Genomic DNA, 27,753 nt, shown 5'->3' with positions numbered 1-27,753 from the left:
TCCTCAAAAAATAAATAAATGTGACTTTTTTCTTGGGGCTATTTCTCAGCCACCTGCAATTTTACCAATGCCAAGAAAAGCTGTTGAGACCTGTTTAGGTTGCTCCTTTTGGTTGGATTTGGCATCCCCTGACTTCCCCACTGTGGTTCTGGACCGTGGCTGCTGCTGACTGATCCTCGGAAGATTTTGACAACTGTCGCTCATCACCCTAGGGGAGAGAACAAAGACCTTGGAGGAAATTATTCTAACCACTTAATTTGAGGTGATTAAACAACTTCTGTGGCACACATTAAAAAAAAAAAGGGTTCTAGAAATATAGGCAGATGTGCCACAATGAGGCCCCTGCATCTCCATTGTCTTCCCACCCTGTCCATCCTGGTTCTGACTTGCTCCAGTCTACCTGTTGGGTTCCTCCAAGACCAGAGTAGAGGGCCCGCCTCCTCCTGGAGGCCCCTGACCCCCCTCTTCATTTTCCCTCATACCACCTGGCTCCAGCCCTTCTGCACATAGCTCTGTATTCTCAAAAACACATGACTTTGCAAGCATTCTTCCAATATTTCTTCCACCTTCCTTAAAGAACAATATGCAGACCAGAGGGCAGGTTGTGGGGAGGAAGGAGGAAGCCTAGAGATTTGCCTGTGGTTTTGATCCCATGTGCTGAGTATACTAAAAATATCTCTCATCATGCTGTATACCATCAACACAGAAGGGACTTGTGGAAAGGAAGCAAACCTTACCTCATCTTTATTGTCACAGACCTTCATATTTGCAAAACAAATGTTCACCAAATTATGTTCACTTAAAGCAAAACAGACTGGTGGGGCGGGAAGTCAAGTAGTGGCTACCTCTGGTGAAGATGGGGAGTATTGACTGGGAAGGGAGCCTGCTGGGGGTCATGGCACTTACCAGAGTATATATATGTTTGACTGCATAGATGTTATATATATCAACACAAAGGTAAAATAAATTTGTTCACTAGGTCCTCACAATGAGACACCAAGTTCAGTACTGGAATATTGTTAGATAGAAGATGACATCAGAGAGAGGCGAGGCTGCGTGGGGGGCACAACATGAACTCCCACATCAGAAGCTGTTTGGTTTCCTCATTTCCTTTGTCCTTATGTGTGAGATGTGTTTGCAGGAGTTCAACTGGAAGCATTTCTCCCATGTTCTAAGAGGTCCCAGAGAGCAGCTATTTCTCCAGACCCAAACCAATAATAACACCAGTGTCCATACAAGGTGACCCCAGTGTTGGCCCATTGGGGCAAGTGACCTGAGAGGTAGACTGCATTTGTTTTACATTTATAAATTAGAAATTAAAATGCTGGTCCCTCAGACCTTGTGCTGGCACAAAATGAAATATCTAGGAAATGAATACCAAACATTTTACAAGGGCAAATCCTTTTGAATAGCACTGATTTAAATGAAGTGAGGTCATATAGATATATACAGTTAAACTTGCCTAACATTGCTGAGCCGGCAGGGAGCTGGGAACCTGTTTTCCCACTATTGATGTCCCTTTAGAAGCAAGTGATGCACAGATTTGCTTGAACATAATCAAAGACAAGTGCTTTATGTGCAAAGTAATGAAATTCATTTCCAGTCAGCTCTAACAATTATAGAATTCTTCCTAATATGGAACCAAATTCGCCCTGCTGTAACTTTAGTTGCCACTCCTAGGTGTGCCCTGTGGAATTTTACAAAGAAGGCCTAGTCCCTCTTTAGAGAGTGAGGACTGGTACTGTGTAGTTCTAGGGGCACTTCCTCCCCAAGTCTTCCATTCTTCAGGCTAAAACATCTCCAGTTTCTCCAATGATTCCTAAGGTTACCTGGCTCCCAAATTTATCCTCATTCTGGTCACCTTTCCTTTGCCCACTGTCTTCTGACCAGAATAGAGTCACCTCCTATTTTGTGGATACTATATTTCCATCAGTGAGGCCCAAGACCCCATTAGCTATCACATCACAGTGTTGACTCACACTGTATCTGCTGTTAACTCAAATTTCTGGGTCCCTGGCTTCATAATGAGGGAGCTATTTGTCATTAATCTTTGGCTAGAGCTTACACTTTATTTCACTGAGGGCCCATCTTCCAAATTGTCAAGATTTTCTGGCATCCTAATTCTATTATCCATCACATTGAATAACCATTCCTCCATTGGGTCACCTGCAAATCTGTAAACTGGGAGCTTGCTCTCTGGTGTTAGATGCTAAAACTAGGAAAAGGTACTTTCATTTGTGAATAACCAGTCTCATGACACAACCTCTCATTTCAATAGCCATCTTCAATTACAAAATTATAAATAAACAGCGTTCTTGACTTTCCTAATGATCCTTCTTGACTCCAACTACTTGCCATCTGACCTCTATGCTTGCCACATACAAATGTCTGCTCAAAGAGAAGTTGAAGACACCCAAGCTGTCAAGCTCTATCCCTAAAGAGAAGCAAAGTGCTCAAAAGACGTTTGCTCATGGATTATTCTGCCAGGTGGGGAATTCTGGGGAAGTTCCAGGCATGAACATGTGGCTGAAAAATAATCAGAATCCAAATGCATGCCAAAGCTGGCCTCTTAAAATGCTCCTCACTGTTCCTGTTCAAAAGTAGTTATTGTTTATTGTCAGAGTCTCACTAGCTTTGTGGAAACTATAAATAAAAGGATAACACTTTGGTCAAAACAATAAGACTGTTCCTAAAGAACAGCACAAAGCAAAGGTGGCCTCAGGCAGAGCATTATTGAAAGGATTATCATGAAACATGCATGAGTGCTCCCTACATATGGGGACCTCACATTGTGTCAGAAACTTGCTGCAAGCTTGTCAGTAGCAGAGCCGGGAACTGAACCTGGATCTTTTCATTTCTGAGGTCTGTATTCTTCATAGCACAGGGCCTCAGAAGAGCACCAGTGAATGCAGTTATTGGTGGTAAAACCAGGAGAACCAACAGACATTGGCACAGGTCCTAGACATCTGTAATGTGAGGGGAACCCATGGCTGGGTCCACCAAGGTCAGATAATCATAATCTGCAATTGCTTGGAAGACAGACATGAAGCTAAGCCGGAGAATCTTCTGGAAAGGGATTCCACAAACTCCTATTTTTGGATTGGTCAAGATGAATTACCATTCACTTTACCTTCTGGTCTTCCCTCCACTTCTTTGTGGTAAATTATTTTCTGCTGTGGCAAAACAAATATTGGGAGGAAAAGGAAAGAATTTAATTTTTAAGAGAAAGTGATTTGTCAAGAATGTCTGTCCTTTCACATTACTCTTAAAATTTGTGCTACCGCCTTGTGGGATCCAGGAGCTCTAAGCTATTCTCACGTAGAAAGAAGCGAAACTACCAGCAAAGAGAAAGAAGCCCATGTTTCCCAAGCATTTCCACCCAGAGAAAGACCCCAAAGCCCTCAGATATTAAACATATTGGAAGCCATGGACCTGGTGGCAGCTTCAGTGTAGGCCAGTTGACAGGTACCATTTCATTAAGTTTTCATGAACTTGACACCATTTTGCTATGGTCTGTGGGACACCAGGATGATTGCATGAATACTTATCAGTTGCACTCTGCCAGTTTACCTTAAAATAAACGCATTATGTCCCAGATCCCAGGAGATGATGGTTCCAAATTAGATCAGAACCAGCAATCTAGAAATTAGATCATGTCAGTAATAGTCCTGGTGGCTCAGTGGTTAGGTGTCAGTGCTTTCTCTGCCAAAACCCAGGTCCAACAGCCAGCCAAGGACATGGAGCTCTGAACCCTGCACTGGGAAGGAACTCAGATAAAATATCCCTTCCAGCTCTGAGATTCACCCCTGGCTATTTTTAATTGACATTCCTCTTGGTTTCCTGGTCCCCACATGAAATGTTAAAGTCTGTGGCTTAACAAGTGCCTTGTAAACAGAACAATGATCTCCCTTGGTTTATAATTACTTCCCCCATTTACAGACTTCTAAGTCAATGTTACTACAAAGCATAGGGCCCTCACTTTAGATCTTTCCTCCAGCCAGCCTCCTTGACTGCTAACCTATACTGGGTCTTTGCATTATATTGATCATTATCTGGATTGATGGCCCTCAAAAGCATTTCATTATCTATACATGAGCTATTAGCTTCACCAATACTCATTTTCATGTTATTTTCAAGATAGACAATAGGTCTTCCTAACAAAAAAAAAAAGTCTTCTGTCATTTATCCTCTTCCAGCAGCTCTTTCCATCTCTAAAGAAATGAAAGTAATGTTGGTATTCTAAAAAGTAACTGTGATATGCTGGGATTTTGCTTTCCTTGACCTAAAACATATATTTCTCAAACAAATGCCTACCTGGCTATAGGGACACCACTGCCCAGACGATCACATTTACATTGTCTGTACAGGATCTAATAGAGGCTATACAGTCTTTCTGGGCTAATCTTTCAGTACAGGATGGTGGTAGCATCTATCTGGGTATACAATGAGGAAGAAAAACTAATCTTAAAGATGAGATAAAACCTTATTTCTAGAAAATAGCCATGTACCTGTGTCTGATGCTTTTTTGACAATTTTGGGGTATTTCTGAAATTTCACAAAATAGTAGCTCTCATATTCCATCAAAATAGTTTCAAGGTCAATGTTGTCACAAACTTCAAATCGTCGTAACCCCAGTTTAGTTTCTTGCTCCAAAGCATTGGCTGCATCGATATATCTGGCCATTTCACAGAAGAAAACAAACAAACAAAATAACTCTGGGTAAAATGGATAAAGGCAAAATGGCATGACAAGTCCAAAGATATTCAATGCAAATAGTAAGTTCATATTAATACATTAGATGAAAATTAGAATATATGAAAAAAAGAAAAAAATTAGAATATATGAGGTTTGTCTGTAGAGTAAGGAGGCTCACATTCAGTAAGTATCTCCATGTAGTGTTTTTCAAGGCAGTTGAAAGAAGCTATAGACTTACTCTAATGATGTCATCATTGTTCAAAATATTTTTGGGGGGGATCCCTGGGTGGTGCAGCGGTTTAGCGCCTGCCTTTGGCCCAGGGCGTGATCCTGGAGACCCGGGATCGAATCCCACATCGGGCTCCTGATACATGGAGCCTGCTTCTCCCTCTGCCTATGTCTCTGCCTCTCTCTCTCTCTCTGTGTGTGTGTGTGACTATCATAAATAAAATAAAAAAAAAACATTTTTGGACACACTTAAAAGTAAAATAAGTAAAATCGACTAATTGAAGATGTTTTGTGCTTTACCTTTACTTATTTTCAGCCAAAAGTGGGTATTTGCCCAACTCAATTACCACCAAAAGAGTAGGTCATGAGTTCTGAAGAAAATTCCAAAAACATGTTGGTCAATATCATTGAGGAAATTTAGTATCAGAAGACATCATGTGCTTGGATGTATTACTTCTGGTAATTTTTTCTGCAGTCACACATTATGCTACCAGCTGACTGTGGATGTAAGTACTGTCTTCACCAGGGGTTCTCTGCTGTCATTTGTAACTTGTTCAGTTGTCAGGCTGTCCGACTTAAGAGGTCTTAGCAACAAAAACAAATGCTTTGTCTCACAATCCTCCGAAAGTGGAAAGATTTTCCAGGTCTTACTTGTAGCTCCTGACTTCTTATTAAAACCAATGACTGGGCAGCCCGGGTGTCTCAGTGGTTTAGTGCCGCCTTCAGCCCAGGGTGTGATCCTGGAGACTTGGGATCAAGTCCCATGTCGGGCTTCCTGCATGACCCCTGCTTCTCCCTCTGCCCATGTCTCTGCCTCTGTGTGCGTGTGTGTGATTGTGTGTGTGTCTCATGAATAAATAAATTAAATCTTTTAAAAAAATGACTCTCTCCTGAAAAATGTGCAAATGTGCACAAATTAGCATACGATTTCATCTCAGGACTTCAGATTAAGAATTCCTGCTACATCAAAAAAAAAAAAAGAATTCCTGCTACAGGATAGAGTTCCTTCTGTTTGATTCCAATCTGGGAAGGTAGGAGAAAACTATTTTTATTATGCTCCCTTCCCTTCTCCAGATTCAGGTCAGTTAGAAGCTTGAACTTTCTTAAACGAGGTTGCCAGGATTATTTCCAGTGACCTTGCTACATTTAAAGAGATGACAGTCAGCCTCTTTACTTACTGATGGCTCACCAAGCTTCCTTTTTTTTTTTCACCAAGCTTCTATACTATTTCTTAATCCTCATTTTAGAGATGGAAAAACTAAATCTGTGCTTTTATTAATAATTTAAAAAAAAAATTTAAAAAAAAAATAATTTTTGTTTAGTATAAAGTAACACATGCTTTGAGAAAAAAAACTAGAAAATATATAAATGCAAAAGAAAATTCCACTGTCTTTCCCTATCTTTCCATACATTTTTAATGACTAAATACATATATACTTACATATATGCACTTGTAAGCACATATATCTATACCTACACACACACACACACGCATATATATAAACAAAGATGGGAACACACACTATAGATTGCTTATAGTCTTTACTTACATCATATTATATTGAACCTTTTTCCAGGACCATGGTTTTGACTTAAACAAAAATTATAATAGATGTTGACAGGCCCCATATTTCCTAAACTAATTGATTGGGGGAATAAAACTGCTTCTGTGTGTTCCTACTACAGTGTTTGAGCTTGAATGCAATCTGAATTTAACAAGGTTGGCAGGAGGAGCCACTAGAGGTTCTCAAGGAACAGAGTGACAGGACAGGACATCAGGAAGAGGAGTGAGCAGTAATGAGCAAGACACAGTAGGAGAGATGGAAAGGCTGTTAATGGCACTCAGGCCCAAAGAGCTGAATGTATAGTCTTAGAGGAACCAGCACCAGTGATCCTCCAGTGTGTAATCACCAGTTCTCCCACACACATTCGAACTGTGGTCTTTCCATTTACCTAATTGTTCCACTTAGGCCATGCCGCTTCTTTCTTTCTTTCTCTGTGCACCTGCCTAGAATGTCTGTCATCTGTATTCTATACATCTTTCAAGACCAGCTCACATCATCTTCTCTACAAAGCTTTTTCTGATGGTTTATTCCAATCCACTATAATCTATCCTCTTTGTGAGGACAGATTCTTAGTATTTTGTTAAATGTGGGTCTACTTTTCTGACAGTTTACTTTTCATCTTGACTATCTACTCACAAGTACCTTAGCCAACGGGTCTTACTCAGGAAAATGATCAACTCTAGTAGAATTTTCATTAATTCGAGATGCAAGGGGCCATCTCGTGGTATAAAAGGGAAATGCATGCTTTGTAAATAGGCAGTAAGCACTTGAGGAGAACGGATAAACTATGCTGACTTTTCCCTGTTTGTCTTTTTGTTTTCACAGTTCTCCTTTCCAATAGTTTCTTGGCATGGTTGCCATTTGGGGCTGGATAGCTCTCTTGTGGTTTGCTGTCCAGTGAGTTAAAGGACGTTTAGCAGCATCCCTGCCCTCTCCCCGCTAGGTGCCACTGTGACAGTGAAAATCCCCCCCTGACATTGCCAAATGTCCCCCAAGAGGCAAAGTCACCCCAGTTGAGAACCGCTGCTCTAACTTGAAAGTTCAAGCCCTAAGCCTGGAACCTGAATATTTTCTTCCTGGCTGAAACTTGGAAAGAAAGGAAACTCAAAATAGTGGATGAGCTCTGTTCCTCATAAAACCCAGAACACTTGCAGCCTTCATTGTAAGGGCTTGCATGTTTCTGCATCAGGTAGGTAGCCAAACTCAGATGCTTCCAAATTTCCTCCCCTGCTCCCCTGCCAGTTATCGAATGGCACTGCCAGGAAAAGAGAGCCAAGCACAGGTCATCAGGTAAATTTGATAACTTTATTTTGAGGGGAGGAGAATTGAGGGATAACAATGTTATCTCTGTGTACATAGACAGCCGTAGGACCCGGGAACCTCATTTGATAGGCCTGAATCCTGAATGGGGAAGGGAAGGTATCCCAGGAACCCAGTAGCTTTGATGAAGTTTTCAAATGTGTAATGGGAATAATATCTATGTAAATGAGGCAATAAAAGGATGTCTCTGGGTTGCTGAAGGTGGGGGCAGGGATAGGCAGAGCACAAGGCATTCTTAGGGCGAAGCTATTGGATATGATACTACAATGCTGAATACATGACATTATGCATCTATCAAAGCTCATGGAACTCTACAGCACAAGAGTAAACCATGATGTAAAGTATGGATGTTAGCTAACAGTAATGTACCAAGATTGGCTCACCAGTTGTGACAAATGCACCACCCCAATGTAAGACAATAATAGGGGAGACTGGCTGCAGTGAGGGGATTCCCAGTATATGGGAACTCTCTACTTTCTTTTCAGTTTTTCCATGAATAGAAAACTGCTCTAAAAAAATAAATTCTATTAACTATTTTATAAGTGTGTATCTGGAAAAGTGGAGGTCAGAGAAAGAAAGGAATCATCTCTGTAAATATTTATAATGCAACATACCCTTCTTGTGTTAAGTAATGCAAAATCAAAATAAGAAGATTTTTTCGTCGTGCTTCTGTCCTCATCTGGCACTGTGAACAAAAAGGAAAATTTTAGATGGGATGACGATGAGATACAACACTCTTTTTGTAGCGATAAACCCTTGAAGGTAAATGAAACCCGTCAAAACCAAGAAGCGTGACTTAAAGGCTGGAAGGCAGTTTGAAGTCTCCAAGGATATATAAAGTTATTTTCCACTGTCGCCTTCTTAGAGCTGCCTTCTCAATTGTAAACTGAAGGTACGGTGATTGAAATTAGAATTGCACTTTACTAGTCAACTTCTTACTGCCAAACTAATTGGCATTTTATTACTCATAACTGCAAAGAAGCAAATATATACACTCTTATTTGGGCCAGGTTAAGGAAAGTGATGGTAAATGGAAACTCGGGAGCTAGAAATCAGCTCTGACATCACAGGTACTTAACCTGCTGTAACATCCTCACTTCACTCAGAGCCCCACTCACTCCCAGCACAAACGTGGCAATGAGTTCCAAAAAGCCATTCGGCAGGGGACTATATAGACAAACATTTAGGATATCCACTAAGAGTAGCAGAGGCAGGAAAGGGAAATTCTTTTTTGTTGTTGTTGTTTAAGGATTTTATTTATTTATTCATGAAAGACACAGAGAGAGAGAGGCAGAGACACAGGCAGAGGGAGAAGCCTCCCGGGGTGCCCGGAAAGGGAAATTCCTGTGTAATAATGTCCTTCTTCAAACTGGATGCATCTGTACATTTATTCAGTGTTCACGTGCTATAGTTATCAGATATCTCAAATTCCCCTGAAATGTACTCATAAAATACCTACTTTCACTAATGCCTCCCTTATTTGAGAGTGGCTTAGCTAACATCTTTATCTAAAGAGAATACAGGTAAGAACTGGATAAAAGCAAAAAAGGTCCCTGAGTGGCCCAAATGTATCATAAAATCTATGCACGAATACTTCATGCTCACAACACATACGAAAACTTTTCAGACATTCATCCAAAGCTTTTTAAAAATTGATGTAATGAGGGCAGCCCTGGTGGCTCAGCGGTTTAGTGCCTGCCTTCGGCCCAGGGCGTGATCTTGGAGGCCGAGGATCGAGTCCCATGTCAGGCTCCCTGCATGGAGCCTGCTTCTCCCTCTGCCTGTGTCTCTGCCTCTCTCTCTCTCTCTCTCTCTCATTCTCTCTCTGTCTCTCATGAATGGATAAATAAAATCTTTAAAAAAAATTGATGTAATGAAATGAAAAGAGGCATTCAGTTATTTAAAAATCAAACACTACTATAAGTTATTGTTCTTCTTACATTGCTTTTTTATTGTGCTGAAACACACGTAACATAAAATGTACCATTTCCCCCATTTGTACATAGAGTTTGGGGGCATTAAGCACATTTCTACTGTTGTGCAACCATCACCACCACCCGTCTTCAGAGCTTTTTTATTTCTCCCAATTGAAACTTTGTATTCATTAAACTATAATGCCTTCACCCTTTTACTTTCTATCTCTATGACTTTGCCTCCACTAGGTACCCCATGGAAGGAGACTCATAGTAGGATTTGTCCTTTGGTGTCTAGTTTATTTCACTGAGCATGTCATCAGGGTTCATCATGTTGCAATATGTGTCCAAATTTGGTTCCTTTTTAAGGTTGAATAATAGCACTATACATTTTTAAAGAAAAAACAATAGTCCTCTGCCCCCTTGGCTACCCCATCCCCCTACTCACTCCCTAGAGGCAATAACCTTCACTACTTTTGTTGTTTCTTCTGATAGTCACCTCCATATTTCTAAATATACCAGTGCTCCATGATATGTGAACATTAGGTATTAACTAGTCACGTCCTGTTAAGGTAGAGGAGAACTAAGCTGTCATCCATCATCCCACCTTCCCCTCCCCTTACACTTATATCAATATTCAGTGATTTTATTATTGTAACCATGTAAACAATGTTCACTGCTGAGTCAGAAAGTTCTTTTCCATTTCCGTAAATTTTCTTTGGAATGAATAATTGCCTCATATATATATATTTTTTAGCTTGGTTACTTTTGTGCATACTTATTGCTAATTTTCAAACAGCAGCACACCTCTCGAGGCCCCTCATAGGGATTCCTGGGTGGCTCAGTGGTTAAGCATAAGCCTTCGGCTCAGGTCGTGATCCTGGAGACCGGGATCGAGTCCCCCATTGGGCTCCCTGAATGGAGCCTGCTTCTCCCTCTGTCTATGTCTCTGCCTCTCTCTCTCTCTCTTTCATGAATAAATAAAATCTTAAAAAATATATAAAATAAAGGCCCCTCATATCATATTCCTCACCATTAAATAGATAGGTACTGAGTCACTGACACCCCCTGCCCCCCCATTCCCATTCCCCCGAGGCTTCCTTCCTTTTAACGCAATAGAGTTGTCTCAGAATATGTGACAGGAAAGAAGGCTTAGGATTGCTCTGTGGAACTCCTGTTGCCTTACCATGTGTGTATAGGCATTGGATCCCAATCTACAATGTCTCACAGCTGGTCACAGTAACAGTAGCTTTGAAGCCACTACACAAAATGACACTCAACACTGGCAATGTTCGCTCATCCTTCCGAAGATGTTGACACAGAACTTTTAATAAAGACTGAAACCGGGATCCCTGGGTGGCGCAGCGGTTTGGCGCCTGCCTTTGGCCCAGGGCGTGATCCTGGAGACCCAGGATCGAATCCCACATCAGGCTCCCGGTGCATGGAGTCTGCTTCTCCTTCTGCCTATGTCTCTGCCTCTCTCTCTCTGTGACTATCATAATTAAATTAAAAAAAAAAAAAAAAAGACTGAAACCTTTCGAATTTACCATAGTTAGTAACTTTGACTTTGGTAGTCAAAACCTACCCTCCTCCCCCCTTCTATAATTTGATTTGCCTTGCCTGTAGTGCCATCTAGTGTATTAGGAGGGGAAGCACCTTATGAAATCCAGATTAGTTCCAAATTATTTGTTGGCACGTGATGATAATCATCAAAAAATTCAGTCCAGATCAAGTTCCCAAAATAAAAATATAACCACTTGTTAAATATGCAGTAATAAAATTGATAGGTTACGTTTCTAACTATACAAATTCTCAAGTTCACACTTGGGGTTTTGACTAAAAATTTTAAGAGTCTAGAAGGTACTGGGAGATCATTGAGTCTCAGGAACCTGAGATCCACATAAACTAAGGGATTCGCTCAAAAGCCTGCAGAGTTGAGATCAGAAGCACGCCCCCCAGTCATATCCCTGCATTCACCCCCTCCTCATCAATCTCCACTCCCCCCCCTGCACATTAGCCACAGACCGGAGAGAAGCTACTATTTTAACTTGCTAAAAACTGCGTGCCAAATTTGCTAGAATCAAACAATGGTGGTTACCAGATAGTCTTTCTTAGCTGACGTTACACAGTAACACGTGAATACTGTCTCTTACAACCCCTCAAATCTAAAATCCCACCATTTTAGTGGCCATTTCAAAGCAATTACTGTCTGGCCTTCTTTCAAAAAATTAGTCTGTCTGCTGCACCAGGAGTGGTGTGCTTCATCAGAGATCATGCTTTTTAAATTTCTCAATGGTTACAGTCTGGCTGTGAATGAAGCTGATCCATTTCATTTGTACATAGAGATCTTCCAGAACAAAAGGATTTGAATTAAAAAGCCATAAAAGCCATGTCTGTTCTCAGAAGGACTTCACTGGACATTGACTAGTGCTGTTTCCAACTGGACAGTGTTTTGCAAACTGTGGGGTGCTGTGCCCATAGCAGGGTCAGTGATCAGTGAGTGCTCAACAGCTGTTAGTTGCTTTGTTCATGCCTTTCAGAGTCTCTCCATCCTTCACTCTGGAAGCAGGCACTTCTTACTCTAAACATGCTCTGGTATACATGTTCTGAGTAGGATGCTGAGAAGAATTAGGTAGGGAGCGTTTTACTTTGGTCCTGAGGACTGTATACCCTGAACTGGGTTTGGCTGATAGCTCTGAATTTCCTAAAGATGGGGGTCTGGGAAGAACCAGAAAACTTACTAGGGGCACAGAAAAAAGATCTTGGGAGAGATGGTTTTAAAAGGGGATGGGAGAGGGGCACCTGGCTGGTTCAGTGGGTGGAGCGTGCGACTCTTGATCTCAGGGTTGTGAGTTCAAGCCTCACACTGGGTATAGAGTTCAGAGAAAAGAAAAAGAAGGAAAGGAGATGGGAGGGCAGGGGAGGATGGAAGACTGGCAACAGGTAACAGTTAAGGGGTACAGAGTTTCTTTTGGGGGGTAGTGAAAATGTTCTGAGGATCTGAAAAAGTGGTGAGGGTTGTGTATCTCTGTAAAAAGACTTGGGGTGAGTTGCATGGTATGTGAATTATATCTTGAATCAGGCTGTTTTAAAATGCCAAAAACAAATGGGGAGAGGTAGAGAAAAGAAGGCTAAAATGAATGTAAGTAATTTGAGTCACTTTTGTACCCTGATACATGAACAAATGATTTGACTGAAAGTAGAAGTCATTTCATGCAACATTTTGGAGTGACTCAAAATGGAAAGGGTGGGAAGGAAGAGCTGTGGATCACCCACAGCACTGTGAGAGCCGGCCCACCACCCTGATGCAGAGCCTGGTCCCACAGGCCAGGGGGACTGCCAGAGGCGTGCCTTTAAGTGCTCTGATGACTTAGCCAGAGCAAGCGAGCTCAGTCGGCGTGAGCAAAGCCACTTGTGCCAGACAGAGGAGGAGATGCAAAACCCCTAGAGGGCTTTCATTTCCCTTTACTGTATACCTTTTCTTTCTGGTTTTGTCATCATTGGCCAAGCACATAAAAGTTGAAGAGACCACCTTGAGTATTATTAATAATTCTTCAGTTCAATGGACAAAAATAAGCTGTTTTCAGTAAGAATCCCAAATTTCTTTAAATGCAGAAATTTTGAAAGTGTTATCCAGATAATAGCCAGGCCTGGCAAGGTGTGAAAGAATAGGCACTCAGATATAACTGGTGGAAATGTAAACTAGTACAACCCTTTTATAGGGCAAACTGGCAAAATCTATCAATATGAAAAATGCATGTACTTGTGTGACCCAGCAATTCCACTCTCAGCAATTTACACTATAGAAGATCAATTATACTATGTTATAGAAATAGTCCATGTATGCACAATGATTAATGTTCAAGGATGTTTAATACAGCATTATTTGTATTTTTAAAAAAGTAGAAATAGGCTATAAATGTCCATTAGTGGTTAAATAAGTCACGGCACAAGCTCACTGTGGAAAGCAATGCACCCGTAAGAAGAATGAGGTGGATCTCTATATACACTGACGAGGAAAGATTCTGAAGACATCGCATTTTCTCTCCATTCATTCACTGCCCCCCCCCCACAAATATTGTGCTACTCAGGGAAAGAAAGTTTAAAACACAAGCTTGAATTAAATTTGACAAAGAATAACTTCAAATAGTACAGTTTTAAAAGACTCTTCATTCTATCCACTATTTTTAATTTTTCATGTAATAGTTCAGAAAGGGATTACGAATATATCAACATATGTATGCACAACTCTTTTAGAATTTACAAAAGTGGAATCATTTTGTTTATACCGTTGGGCATCTTGCTTTTGCTTTTTTTTCCCCTCCACTTAAAAATATGTCTTGAAAATCTTTCTATTTCAGCATATATAGATCTAACTAATTCTAAGACATATTATGAAGTGGAAAGCCACAGAAATACATGTCCACAATCTTTCACTCAGAAAAAGTAAGGAGTAAAAACCTATATATGTAATTACCTCTGGGTAGAGGAAAGGGTCAGGGCCATAGCAACATAAGTGTCAATCCGTATACTTTTGAATTGTTTAAATTTAATGTTGGCAAGTAAAAAGCAAACAAAACCTCAACTTGAGTTCAGCTGTTCACAGATCGGAAAATCTCTAGGTCAAGGAATTACATCCACCACCTTGGCAAAGAGCCACTCTGACATCAGGTTTCCTGCTCCATCCTCGGGAGGTATGGGGCGCAGGGCAATGTTCTCCTTCACTGGGAGGGAAAGATCCATACAAAGTCACCCAAAGCCAACCAGGTGAACTCACTGTAGAGCAGCATGAAGAGAAGGCCAAGCTCTCATTCTTGGTGGGGGAGGCACCTCTGGATCCTTAGGCTGATCTGGGAAAAGTTGACCATATTCTTCAAAGAATATAAATAACCTATCAGAGAGGCTTGTCCAGGGGTCTGACTACATTCCTAGAAAATGGTAGCTCTCCCAACTCCAGTGAACAGTATTTCTGGGGGGTTTTGGCTGGAATCACAAAGTTTGGCAAATAGTCCTGGTGTCTATGACAGGCAATGGGGATTGAGGGCCACCCATTGGTTTAGTGATTTAGAATTCTGTATCAAGCACATGGCAAAACAGCTTGTACTTGGGAGCTCTGGGCCTTAAAATAATACTTCAGCTCTTTCTTTGAAATGACTTTGATGCGAATTCAGAATTTAGTAAGAATAGTAATAGAAATAAGAAGTAATAGAAATAAGAAGTAAGAATATACTACTCAAATACTTCATGCTAAATATTTAAGATGTGCTCTTTACTTGAAACACAGAATGTGGTCTCATGAATTTGTTAATTAAGGGTGTAAAGTTTACTGGATCTTCAACGTCTTTACACTCATGCCATTCAAATTAGCATAGAGAGTTGTCTTCTCAATGAAAAAACTAAGAATGGGCCACCAACATACGGTCAATTTAAACTGTAAAGGATGGTGTGCCCCTGAAATGGACACAATTAGATGCTCAATTAATTTCTGTCTACCAAAGAAAGGAGGTCCAGAAGTGAACATCTAACTGCAGTATCTCATTTGTCTCTGCTTCAATGATCTGGCTGTTTTCTTCTTCATTTCCTTTGTGGGCAATTGTGCAACAAAAATGCCTCCATTATCAAATTCAAAATTGAATCCTATGATACTGTAGCCTGAGGAAAAGGAAGCATTGAATATCATCCCTAGTTTTACACCCAGAAGATATTTAGGAAATGTTACTGTATATACACCACATGCAACATTAGCGCTTTTAATTTCTTTTTTACGGGTGCAATGGAGATTAATTTGCATGAGCTCGTTTCAATTTCTGTAATAAGATCCAAATTTTGCATTAAGCTTTCCATCTCAAAAACAAACAGTTAAAAAGGACACATTTCTTCTCTCAAATGTTTTTATTATAGTTGTATTTTACAGTCCCTGCATCTAATATTCACTTAAAAGCTTGAATATATACCCATCAGTTCTAATTTGTTTTTTTGTTTGTTTCCTGATTACCTCCTGGTTCTACCAGGAAACTTCCTAAGTTTCAAATGCTGTACAACTTGACAAAGCACTAGAACTACCAAAAAAGTGGCTACAGATCCAGGAAAGGCGCTTATTGTATTTAATATAAAGTCAGAACTGGTCAGGGGCACCTGAGTGGCTCAGCGGTTGAGCATCTGCTTTGGGCTCAGGTCATGATCCTGGGGTCCTGGGATGGAGTCCCACATCAAGCTCCCCACAGGGAGCCTGCTTCTCCCTCTGCCTATGTCTCTGCCTCTCTCTGTGTGTCTCTCCTGAATAAATAAATAAAATCTTAACAAAAAAAAGTCAGAGCTGGTGAGCTATGCTCAGGAATACTGTTCCATGAGAGGAGGCATTTGTTGTTAATCCTGAACCGGTTATGGAACTTGGGATTTCAGAGAAGTATAAAGTCTACTGACACAGGAGATTTTCCATACCATGCCATTGTTATTCAACACTGATCTAGATTATGGAATTATGATATTTGTGTTTTTTTCAAAAGCTCATGCTTATGCCGGTTACTTTCTGTTTATAGCAGAGCTGCATCATAGGGAGATGAGGCTGCTGTCATACATGTTATCAGTCCCCTGATGTGCACAAGGTGAAGTCTGTGGTATCGCCTATGAGGTAAATCAAAGGACTTAACTGAAATCCAGCAAGCCTTTATTTTTTTTTAATTATTTATTTATTTATGATAGTCACAGAGAGAGGGAGAGAGAGAGAGAGGCAGAGGGAGAAGCAGGCTCCATGCACCGGGAGCCGACGTGGGATTCGATCCCGGGTCTCCAGGATCGCGCCCTGGGCCAAAGGCAGGTGTCAAACCACTGCGCCACCCAGGGATCCCCCAGCAAGCCTTTAGAACCAGCTCCTCATTCACCAGAGAAAGAGTAGCAGGTGAGACCTCAAGGAAGCAATCAGACAAATCTAGAAGGGGAGGTATTCTGGAGAACAATTCTGATGGTTTCTTAAACAACTTGGTGTCGTTAAAAATAAAAATAAAAAAATAGAGAAGGTGGGGGTAGAGGAAGCTGTGCTGAGTCAGAGAGACATGAGGATACAACAGCCAGATACAATGCATGATCCTGGTTAGAGAGAACCAGTTGGCTAAAGAACAGTACTTAATATGACTTCATTTTGATAAAAAAATATGCATGTGTGCATATATCTGTATATACACACATAGAAAAGGTTCTGGAAGAGTGTCTGCCCATATATTTTGGTTAACACCATAGTGTTTCTGGGTTGTGGGAATGTGGTGTTTTTTATTTTACTTATTCCCTTTGTTACCTATCATTTCTTTAAACTTGATTTATGATTAAGGAAGTAATCATGTGATATTAGGACTGCCCATTGATACTACTGAGAATATCAAAAACAATAATAACTGTCAGGAATTCTTAAATCTAATAAATTCTGAGACTTGGGATATTCTTCAAACCTAGAATAATGGGGAAAATATAGGCTACTATATAAATTAAATAATGTTTAGACAACTGGAAAGAATTGAGGGAAAAGTTGAATAATACCTCACAATGTATACTTATAGAAATATAATATACTTATAGTATAGAAATACTTATAGAATTTAAATTTAAAAATTTAAATATAAAAAAATGAAGGAAGAACAATGATGGAACTCTCCTGATTTGGGCAAGAGGTCTGTCCAGATGCATTCCTGGAGATCTAACTAGCACCTAATCAGGTCTGACCTAATCAAAGGAGCTGTAATCGATGCTGCCATTTTAAGTTAAGACTATTAAGTGATTGTTTTTAGTGGTAATAATAGTAATAATAAAATGCAGTCCTTCTAAGAGAAGGGCAAGTGCCTCCAAGGATAATTGGGCCGGGGAGGGGAGCTGGTACTCAGGCTGACATGACTCAGGCCCTATTGTGGATGTTCAGGTGGTCAGAGCAAATGGTATTCATTCATTCAAGAATGTATTTGAATGTCATACACTGCTTTGGGGGCAAGCCAGATGTAGGAACTGTTACCATCCTCACGGGGCTAAAGTGTTCAACTTTAGACTAATCTTTCCTGTCTCTAGGCCTCAATTCTTCCACCTTAGACCTAAGCTACTTAGATTCAGATTACAGCTTCTCTCTGTTATGTGACCTCATGCAAGTTAATTTAATCTCTGTAAGTCTCAGTTTGCTCAGCCATAAAACGGGGACTACAACTCATTTTGTTGGGTTAAGTCGAGGTTACAATTAAGATAGTCAACAGCAGGCACAAGGCACTAGGTTGGTCACTGATGATTGTCAGGACCCAGGCAGGGTGGGGAGGCCCAGGAACCACCCACAGGAGTTCTGTTCATTGAGGCAGTGCTGCTCACAGCCCCCCAGCGGAGGGTGCGTGGAATACTTCTGGGGCTAGGATCTGGTCAGACTGCCTCCTTCCTCCAGGGCTGCATGCTGCAGTGGGTCCACACCCCGAGGACCAGAAGCCACGTTGCCGGGAGCACCCAGGCCGCAGACCCAGCTCCCCTGAGTGCACCGGTCCGGTGCCAGGCCCACCCAAGGCAGGAGGCACAATGCAAGCTGGGCTCGGGCGGTGGTGGTGAGGTCGGGGCACCCACTCATGCTGGATCTGTGGAGGTGCCCAGCCACCAGCCTCCACCTACGGAAGCTGCAGCAAGATTTGAAGAGACTGAGACCATCCACCTGGCCCAGGGCAGCAGGACTTGCCTGCACAGACACTAGCACATCCTCAGCCCGGCCAGGGCTGTGATCCAGGAGAAGTTGACTCCCGTGGATTAGATCCCGTGGATCAGACCCTGAGCCCTACTTTGAGGATTCCCCAAAGTGCCCTGGAACCACTATTCATGAGGCCAGAATGGAGGGAAACTTCCCTCAACCCTGCAAAGCCTCCAGCAGCCCATCAGACTGTCCTGAGCACAGACAGAAGAAAAATGCAGAAAAGCCTCCAAGCTCCACAGGCCCCACACAGTGTCCCAAAGCCGTGTGAGAGGAAACAAGGAAGAGCCACAGTGTTGCTCCAGTGTAGTCCTCAAAGCAGGAACCTTCTGGTTCCAAGAGGTCCCCTCCGTCATCTGCGAGTCCCAGGAACTGTCTGGGGATTTGCACAGATGCCCCGTGCAGGCCCACGTTGCATGCCAGAGGCCTAGAGAAAACCACTCTGATGCCCCTCGGGAAAAGCGGGGGTGGAGGGGTTGCCCCAGGCAAGAACAACACCTTGGTGGCTCCAAGGGGAAGGGGCATCAATCTTTCCAAAAGGACAAACTCCTAATGGGTACGAAAGATGGGAGAAGTCCAATGCTTTGGTCACCCAGAAGTCACACCAGGGAGGAAAGCCCAAAACCTCCATCCTGAGATAACACAAAGAAGAAATGCCCTCTGCAGGGATGTCAAGAAAGAAAGAAAGAAGATCACTGCATCCTTAAGTTTTCACCTCCATGAGAGGTTGCTTCAGATTCCTTAAAAAAGAAAAGCGCATGGCTCCAGAAAACCAAATCAGACAAAAACAAGCAAAGTCTAGACCGCTTAGACGTTAGGAAAGTAGGCAGGAGGTCTGTTGCCCAAGGTGAAAGAGAAAAGTTCCAACAACCCAAGGACTCAGGAAGGGAAAATTAAAACTTCTAATGTGGATAGAAAGTCAGTGGGCTCCCTCCATGAAGCGGAGGCAGATCTGCATGATGAGGGATCCCCGGGTGGCGCAGCGGTTTGGCGCCTGCCTTTGGCTCAGGGCGCGATCCTGGAGACCCAGGATCGAATCCCATGTTGGGCTCCCGGTGCATGGAGCCTGCTTCTCCCTCTGCCTGTGTCTCTGCCTCTCTCTCTCTCCTCTCTCTCTCTCTCTCCCTCTCTCTCTCTCTCTCTCTGTGTGTGTGACTATCATAAATAAAAATTAAAAAAAAAAAAGATCTGCATGATGATGTGGAGCCACCCAACTTGCCTTTGGAGGCAAACTTAACTATGTCTGGTCCTGGAAGGGGGCGGGGGGAGGAAGAAGCAAAAGATCGTGAAAACTTCAGCTACTGCACTCGGGGAAAAAGGACTTAAAAAAAGATTCTAAAAGCACTCGTGAAAACTTGGACTCGGGCCAGAGGTTACCTAAGGTGAACAAAATCGAGTCCAGAAGCTGCAGTGGTCTGGAGCCCCATCAGCCAAGCTGAAAGAGGTCCCTACTGGTGTTGCCAGAGCTGCCACTACCCGGGGTACAGGCCAGTCACCCACCACTTCTGCTTTGGGTTGACCACCCTCTTTCCAACCAAAGCAAGAAGCACTGCCTTCACCCCAGGGAGCAGAAGCAGCTGGGTTTCCTGGACACTGAATGAATTCTAAGATGCAAATGTCTTCTGGTTCCCAGTGTGCCTATCTCCACAAAATGACAATTTTGTGCCAACAGTGGACCTGGGTACTTAAAAACACCTCTATCGTTGAAGTAGAAGGAGTCACACATTCTCTCCTTGAACCCATTTTGGAGACTTTATGCCCATCAGCTATATTGCATAAATACAATCATGTACTAGTTGGAGAAACATAGATTATAGAAAATTCATTGTCACCAAAACTCTAAGAGGGTCTAGAAGAGCATGAAGCGTGATGGGAGACATACGTGCGGCCTCAGGATGCCCGAGAACGGCAGCTACGTACTGACAATGAATATCGGGGCTGCACCTGCCAATAAGCCCAAAGGCTGATGGGCAAAGCTGGTCCTTCTCAACCGTGTGGCCCAGCCCCCTTCTGATGTTTGAGGGGGCCAGAATTCTGAAAGGAGCAGCAGCTCATCAAGCCAGCACCATACCCCACAGGGAGCAGCCGCACTCTTTGCAGCAGTGCCAGAACAACAGCTTGAACTCTTCGCCAAGGAGCCGGCCTGTGACTGCCGGAGCTCCGGCAGTGCCCACTGGGCGTGGTGGTCAGCAGTGGGAAACCCGCCAAGAAAAATTGCCCCAGTGATGCCCAAGATGATGAAAAGATTTCAAGAAGAGATCTTCCCAACGATAAACTGAGGACTTGCCCTGGACATGGAATGTGCTGGGAGGAAAAGGCGGGCAGTGGAGGTTCGGGGATGGGACTTCCTAAGGAGACCAGAATCTTGGGCTTTGTGGAAACTTTTGGGCTCTTGACTCCTGTACTTTTCAGAAGTTGTGCCTGTGGGCATCTGTGCAACAGCCTCCCTGCCTGGAGAATACTTTCAAATTCTGAGGATGTGAAGAAGTCTCAGTTTCACTGAGGATTTGAAGATTCGTTATACTTTGTCAAGTTGCCACTCAGTAAACAATAAGACAGCGTTTTAGTTAAAAAATAGTATCCCCAGATTGTACTTAATAAATAAAACTACTTGGCATGGTTGGTGTGTGTGTGTGTGTTTTAATCTCAGAGAAAACAAGGCCTTCTTGGACAGAAACCCCAGAAACCATTCATTAAAAAAAGTGATAAATTTAGCTACATAAAAATTTTAGAAATCAAAAACAAGATCAAAGGACAACAATCTGGGAAAGATATCTACAATTTTTATTAACATTCAAAAGACCAACTTCCTTTATATATCATAAGTACCTATAAATCAATGGGAAAAAAAGACCAACAATTTACTATAAAAATGTGCAAAACACAGGAAAAGATAGTCCACTGGAAAGGAAACACAAATGGCTCATAAATATACGATAAGATACCCAATCTTATACAAAAGCAAATGAAAGGCATAATGTGATACAAATTTTTACCAATTTGATGAGTAAAGTTCAAAAGGACAGCCTGCTGCATCAGAGCAAATTATCATGCATTTCTAGGAGACCTATAAATTGATACAACTTTTACTAAGTTACTAGGCAAAATGTTGAATGTATATATTCTTTGGTACAGCCACATCAGTTTTAGGATGAGACTGAATATATAAATGGACAGTGGTCAGACCCACATAAGCTCATGAAGCCAAACCACAATCTCTGCAGCAACCATCTCAGAAAACCAAACCACAAACTCTGTAGCAGTCCAGGAAACAAAATCACAGCCTCTGTAGTAACTGGCCCAGAATGATCAAGATTTGATCAACACCTGCCAGCCTCCCGATTTTTGCCCGTAGTTTCCAAATCAGGACCAAGCAGGAAAAGCCAACTGTGCTCTCCAAATCAGCCCCAGAAGGTGCCCTGCTTCTAGTTAGCCTGCCTTCAGCTTTCCCAAGTCAATACCCTGTAGTCAGAAAATACCTGAAACCTTCCCTTTTTTTCACTGTAAAGCTTTCCTACTCCCTGACTTGCCTTGGAGTCTCTGCTAGATGAAAGTGATGGTACCTGAGTCCCTTGCTACAGCAAATTCTCAATAAATGGCTTCTGTTCTCATTTGGATGGTTTTCATTTATTTCCAAGAGAATTTTATTCTACAGATGCATGTATGTCAAATATACAGACATAAAAACTCTTTAATAGAGCAGCTTCACTTATAGAATTTTACCCTACAGATATACCTGTGTGTGTGTATGTATGTGTATGTATTCAGTAATGCACAGACCTGACCAAGGCATTTGAAGTCACTTTTCCTCAAGTTCATTTGCCTGCTTCTAAAAGGCTGAGTAGTATATTTGACAACCTCAAGGTGCTAAAGGTGCAGAAGTAGGAATCCAGGACCCAGCATAACAGGAAACCGTGGTAAAACCTGTAAAGGGCTCAGTCCCAAGAAAAAGGACAAAGGAGAAGTTAAACTGCCTAAGCTCAATCTCCCATTCTTTATGTGATCCAGAAATATCTCAGTTCCTGAAACTGGATTAAAATGTTCCTGGATTGAGGGGCTCCTGGGCAGCTCAGCTGATTAAGTGTCCGACTCTTGATCTCAGCTCAGGTCTCGATCTCAAGGTCATGAGTTCAGGTCCCTTGTTGGGCTCCATGCTAGATGTGGGGCCTACATTAAAAAAAAAAAAAAAAAAAAGATGTCCTGGATTGCTAGTACCTCCCCCCTCAGGAACAATAATGCTTCTTATCCCCACTTCTATTCAACATTATATCAGAAGTCTTAACCAGTAAAACTAGGCAAGAAAAACAAATGGCATAAGAATTAAAAGGAAAGAATAAACTCTGACTTTATTCAAGGATAATGACTGTATAAAGAAGTCAAAAGAATCCACAAATAATCCTAGAATGAATAAATGAATTTTTCAATGCTGCTCAAATCAGTATACAAAAATCAATTGTATCTCTACATATCAATAATAAACACAAGATGAAGTTAAAAAACAAGAAACCATTTACAATGATGTGAAAACCATTTACAATAGTATCAAGAAACTAAAAGTCTATCTAATAAAAGATGGGCAAAATCTCTATGTAGAAAACTCTAAATTGCTACTGAAAAAAATTAAGGAAGTTGGAATATAAAGGATAGGCATTGATCAGAAGATTCATTTTTTGTCAGTTCTCCTCAAGTTTATCTTCAGATTCAATTCCATCCAAGTCAAAATCTGGTAATCCTTGTGGATTTTGACAAGTTGTTTCTAAAATACATGTATTGTCAGTAATGGTAACTATTTGACAACAAAGAACCACTAGAAATCTTTTCTTTTTTTAATTTTTTAAAAAGATTTTATTTATTTATTTGAGAGAGAAACAGAGATAGCGACAGAAAGCATGAGCCCGGGAGGAAAGAGAGAAGCAGACTCCCCACTGAGCAGGGAGCCAGATGCAGAGCTCAATCCTAGGACCCTAGGATCATGACCTGAGCAAAAGGGAGATGCTTAACCTATCGAGCCACCCAGGCACTTCAAGTCTTTGCTTTCACAGGTATCAAGATTGTGCAACTACAGTTATTAAGAGAGTGTGGTATTAGCACAGGAAATAGACAAGACCAGTGCAACAGACTCAAGGGCCCAGAAACAATTCTGCATATACACAGATGAAGAACAGTGTGGGAAAGGACACCTTTTTGGTAAATGCTTTGGAAAAATTGTATGTCCTACCTTATACCTTACACACAGATGTGTGTGTGTGTGTGCATGCACACACAAACCAGTTTCAAATGGATTACAGTTCTAAATGTGGACACAGTAAGATTGTCAGACTATAAGAGAACATCTTCATGATTTTGGAATAGGAAAGATTTTCTGAGGATACAAAACACCCACTAGCTATAGAAGAAAAGATGAATAAAGCGACCTTTATTAAAATATAAATTTGTGTTCATAAAAGAGAACATATTGGCATGCTGCAAATATCAGCACTTAAAAGAATTAATATGCAAATATATAGTGAGTTCCCCCCAAAATCAATTAAAAAGACAAAATAACCCAAAAGATGCACAAGAGAAATAGGTGCTTTGCAAAATGAGGTATCCAAATGGCTAATACACAAACCAAAAGGTACTTGACCTCATTTGTAATCAAGGAGACATAAAATAAAGGATAAATAATTGATAATACCAAATAGTGCTCAGGATGTGGAACGATGGCGATTCTCATGCATTGCGAGGGCAATATAAACTGATAAAATCACCGTAGCAAATTGTTGGGCATACCCTAATAAAGTTGGACTTATGGCTGCTCTTTGTTTCACAATTGCTCTCCTTGGGCTTCTGTTTACCTGTTAGCTTCCTTCCCTACTACAATATAACCACCATGCAGGTAGAAGCAGTGTCTTTTTCTCAGTACCGTATCTCCGGAACTTAATGTAGCTGACTCAGGCTCTCCAGAAATCTTTGTGAAAAGACTTACAAGACAGGTAATAAAGTAAGGCAGAAATACAGAATGAAGAAAACGATCTCTTCCATGAAAAGAAAAAATACTTAAATACATATGCACTTACGACAGGCAAATATATTTCTAAATAGATACAGAATAAACACAGACAACAGTTCCTGACAAGTGAGAAGGCAGAGACGGAGAGTGGGTGGCGAGTAGGGAAGAAGGCATTTACTTTCCATTGTATATCTTTCTGTTAAGTACCGTTTGAGTTTTTAGGCCATGTTTGAAATCACCTTTATTAAGGCATCATTTACACATGGCCCAGTGTACTCATTCCCAGGCCCGGACACATTCATTTTCAGTGTCCGGGCCTGGGAATGTGTGCACATACAGAATCAATGCCGTAATCCACATTTAGAATATCTCTATCATCACCCCAACATGTCCCTTCTGCCCCTATGGTTGTTGGCAGAGTTCAGTTCCTCATGAGCTGGAGGACTGTGGGCCTCAGTTTCTTGTTGGCTGTTGGCTGGACACTTCCTTCAGTTCCTTGCCACATGCATGTCTCCAGAGGGCCCCTTGTAACACAGCAGCTTGCTTTGTCACAGCCAACAAGTGTGTATTCTGCATGGGAGGTTTTGAGTTTCTTGGATCTGTGGGAAAATTTTGGCCACGATGTCTTTGTATTTTTTTTTTCTCCTCTTCCTCTCTGCTCTGGGATATGAACTGCATCTATGTCTGACTACTTGCCATTGTCCTTCATGTCACTGAGGCTTTGTCCATTTTTTTTTTCTTCAACTTTTTCCCATGTGCTGCAGGTTAGATAGTTTCCAGTGAGTCTTTCTGATTAAAATATTGTCCTCTTCAACTCTGCGAGTTGTGTTTTATTCTTTTTGTATCTTCTGGTCTTTTCCTCTTTAGAATTATTTTGTCCTTAAATCCTTAAACATATTTATAATCGCTATTTTTAAAGTCCTTGTCTGCTAATTCTGTCTCCTGCATATTTCAGAATCTATTTCTGTTGACTGATTTTTGTCCTGGTTTTGTTATCTTTTCCTGTTTCTAATAACCGATAGTGGTGTGTGTGTGTGTGTGTGTGTGTGTGTGTGTGTGTGTGTGTGTTTTAATCAGATCCCAGTTTTTGTGAATGCCTGGATTTTCTTGTCTTCTTTTAAGTGTGTTGAGTTTTATTTAGCAGATAGTTATTTGCAGGTAAGTCTGATTCTACCAAGCCTTCCTTTTAAGCTTTGTTGAGAGAGAGAGATCTACAGTAGCCTTACTCTAGGGCTAGTTTAGCTTTCTCCTAATGCACGGCCTTACTGGTACCTCTAGAGTGCTCTGCTGCTCCACAGCGTTTCTCCACTTGTTGGTCTTGGCGTTACAATGTCTCTCAATGTTATAAGGAGGTTATATGAATACCACTAGTTGTTCAGCTTATCATTCCTTGGTAACTGGCTTTTCCCCAGCTTTGTACATTTTCACTCTATGAATGAATGCACAGCTCAGTTTTCATCCAAAACCTCAGAAATATGGAACAATTTGTTTGCACAGCTCACTCCTCTCTGGTCCCCTTTCTTCCCACTATTAACCATCTAAGTCCACACTCAAGTCATGATCTCAGGGTCATGGGATTAAACCCCACATCAGGCTCCAAGCTCAGTAAGGAGTCTGTTTGAGATTCTCTTCCTCTTCTCCTGCTCTCACATGCACATACATGCTCTCTGTGTCTCTCAAATAAATAAAATCTTTAAGAAGGAGAGAGAGAGAGAGAGAGAGAGACATCTGGGTGGTGAGATATATACATTTTACATTTAAAAATAAAACCTGGGGCATCTGGGTGGCTCAGTGGTTGAGTGTCTGCCTTCGGCTGAGGTTGTGATCCTGGGGTCCTGGGATTGAGTCCCACATCCAGCTCTCCCTGCAGGGAGCCTGCTGCTCCCTCTGCCTGTGTCTCTCTGCCTCTTTCTGTGTGTCTCTCATGAATAAATGAATAAAATCTTAAAATAAAATAAAATAAAACCTAAAAAATGTTATTTTTCCAAAAGAAGGGGTATTTTTTTTTTTAAGATTTTATTCATTTGTTCATGAGCGACACAGAGAGAGAGAGAGAGAGGCAGAGACACAGGCAGAGGGAGAAGCAGGCTCCACCCAGGGAGCCAGATGTGGGATCGATCCAGGGCCTCCAGGATCACACCCTGGGCTGCAGGCGGCGCTAAACCACTGTGCCACCGGGTCTGCCCCAAGGAGGGATATTTTTAACCCAAACCATCAAATATACAAATTCATATCTGTATACTTTCATATTATCTTCTAGTGGTTAAAAGAGAAATAAGGTGCAAAAACAAGTCTCCAAAGAGTAGCAGTGTGACATTAGCAAAATGTTCCAGGTTGAATGATTAGTCTCCCTTTCTTGGTCCACATCCCACAGTTGCCACAGCATCTTAGGAGATGCCTGCAAGGCTGCTGCAGTGGTCAGTAGTGAAGTGGTTAATCTTCTTTATGCAAGAGCAGAGAAGAGCACTTAAAATATAAAAGTTACTTAAAATTCAGCTTTGCTTTATGGTGATTTAGAGTTTGTTTAATTAGTATTTAGAACTGCACATTGTTTATTGCTATTGGTATTTCAATAGATGCTTAAATGTTTGAACATTTAAAGTTTAATAAGCCTCAGTTCTTTCAAGAAAAACATTGATGTAATTAAATTTTCAATTACTCTTTTTTTTAGGGGCCTGTGCAATTAATAAAAGCTAAGGCATTTAACAACACTCGTTTAAAAACCTAGTCAACCACCTCATTAATTAGCTAACACTTATAGCAGGTATTTTTTTAATATAAAAGTCTCACAGAGGCAAAGTCACAACTTCTGAAAAGTATATATAATGACATATGAAAATAAATAAAATTAACTTTGTTCCAGGATTATTCTGTGTGTACACATGAATGTGTGGATCAATTATAGCATTCCAGAGAGCATTCTTGTGCATTGATACCAATTACTGTTTACTTGTTTTGAATTGTATGGTCAAATTAAAAACACTAAAGCAATTGTTCCTCAGAGCTTCCTTGCCCTTAGCACATTTAAGAGGATCTTAAATTCAAGTTGAAAAAAAGAAAGTCACAGAAGTCTACAAATTGGAAAAAGTCTTATTTTAATCAGATACTACATTTATTTTGAGGTTTTTGTTGTTGTTTTATTTTTGTTTTTTTTTTGTTTTTTTTTTTTAATTTTATTTATTTATGATAGTCATACAGAGAGAAAGAGAGAGGCAGAGACACAGGCGGAGGGAGAAGCAGGCTCCATGCGCCGGGAGCCTGATGTGGGATTCGATCCCGGGTCTCCAGGATCGCGCCCTGGGCCAAAGGCAGGCGCCAAACCGCTGCGCCACCCAGGGATCC

General features: G+C 41.4%; 1 protein-coding gene across 7 annotated transcripts in view; it reads right to left on the bottom strand.

The window, feature by feature from the left end:
* KATNAL2 (katanin catalytic subunit A1 like 2) overlaps nt 1-27,753 on the bottom strand; it is a 76,607-nt gene that overhangs the window by 32,910 nt on the left and 15,944 nt on the right. For 3 of the 7 annotated variants that reach the window (XM_041763440.1, XM_041763420.1, XM_041763456.1), the window contains exons 2-5: nt 8,423-8,493; nt 4,509-4,675; nt 3,131-3,173; nt 91-208 (exon numbers count right to left, since the gene is read on the bottom strand). In XM_041763440.1, coding sequence (XP_041619374.1) covers nt 91-208; nt 3,131-3,173; nt 4,509-4,675; nt 8,423-8,487 — 393 coding nt within the window. In that variant the 5' untranslated portion in view covers nt 8,488-8,493. Of the gene's footprint in view, nt 1-90; nt 209-3,118; nt 3,174-4,508; nt 4,676-8,422; nt 8,494-22,199; nt 22,223-27,753 lie in introns of those variants that run through there. The other 4 variants (XM_041763448.1, XM_041763430.1, XM_041763464.1 and 1 more) reach the window with 4 other exon arrangements.

Source organism: Vulpes lagopus, chromosome 1 (genome assembly GCF_018345385.1).
Source record: "Vulpes lagopus strain Blue_001 chromosome 1, ASM1834538v1, whole genome shotgun sequence".
NCBI classification, from domain to species: Eukaryota; Metazoa; Chordata; class Mammalia; order Carnivora; family Canidae; genus Vulpes; species Vulpes lagopus.
Note: the sequence above shows the minus strand (reverse complement) of the source record. Positions and strands in the feature narration are given on the sequence as shown.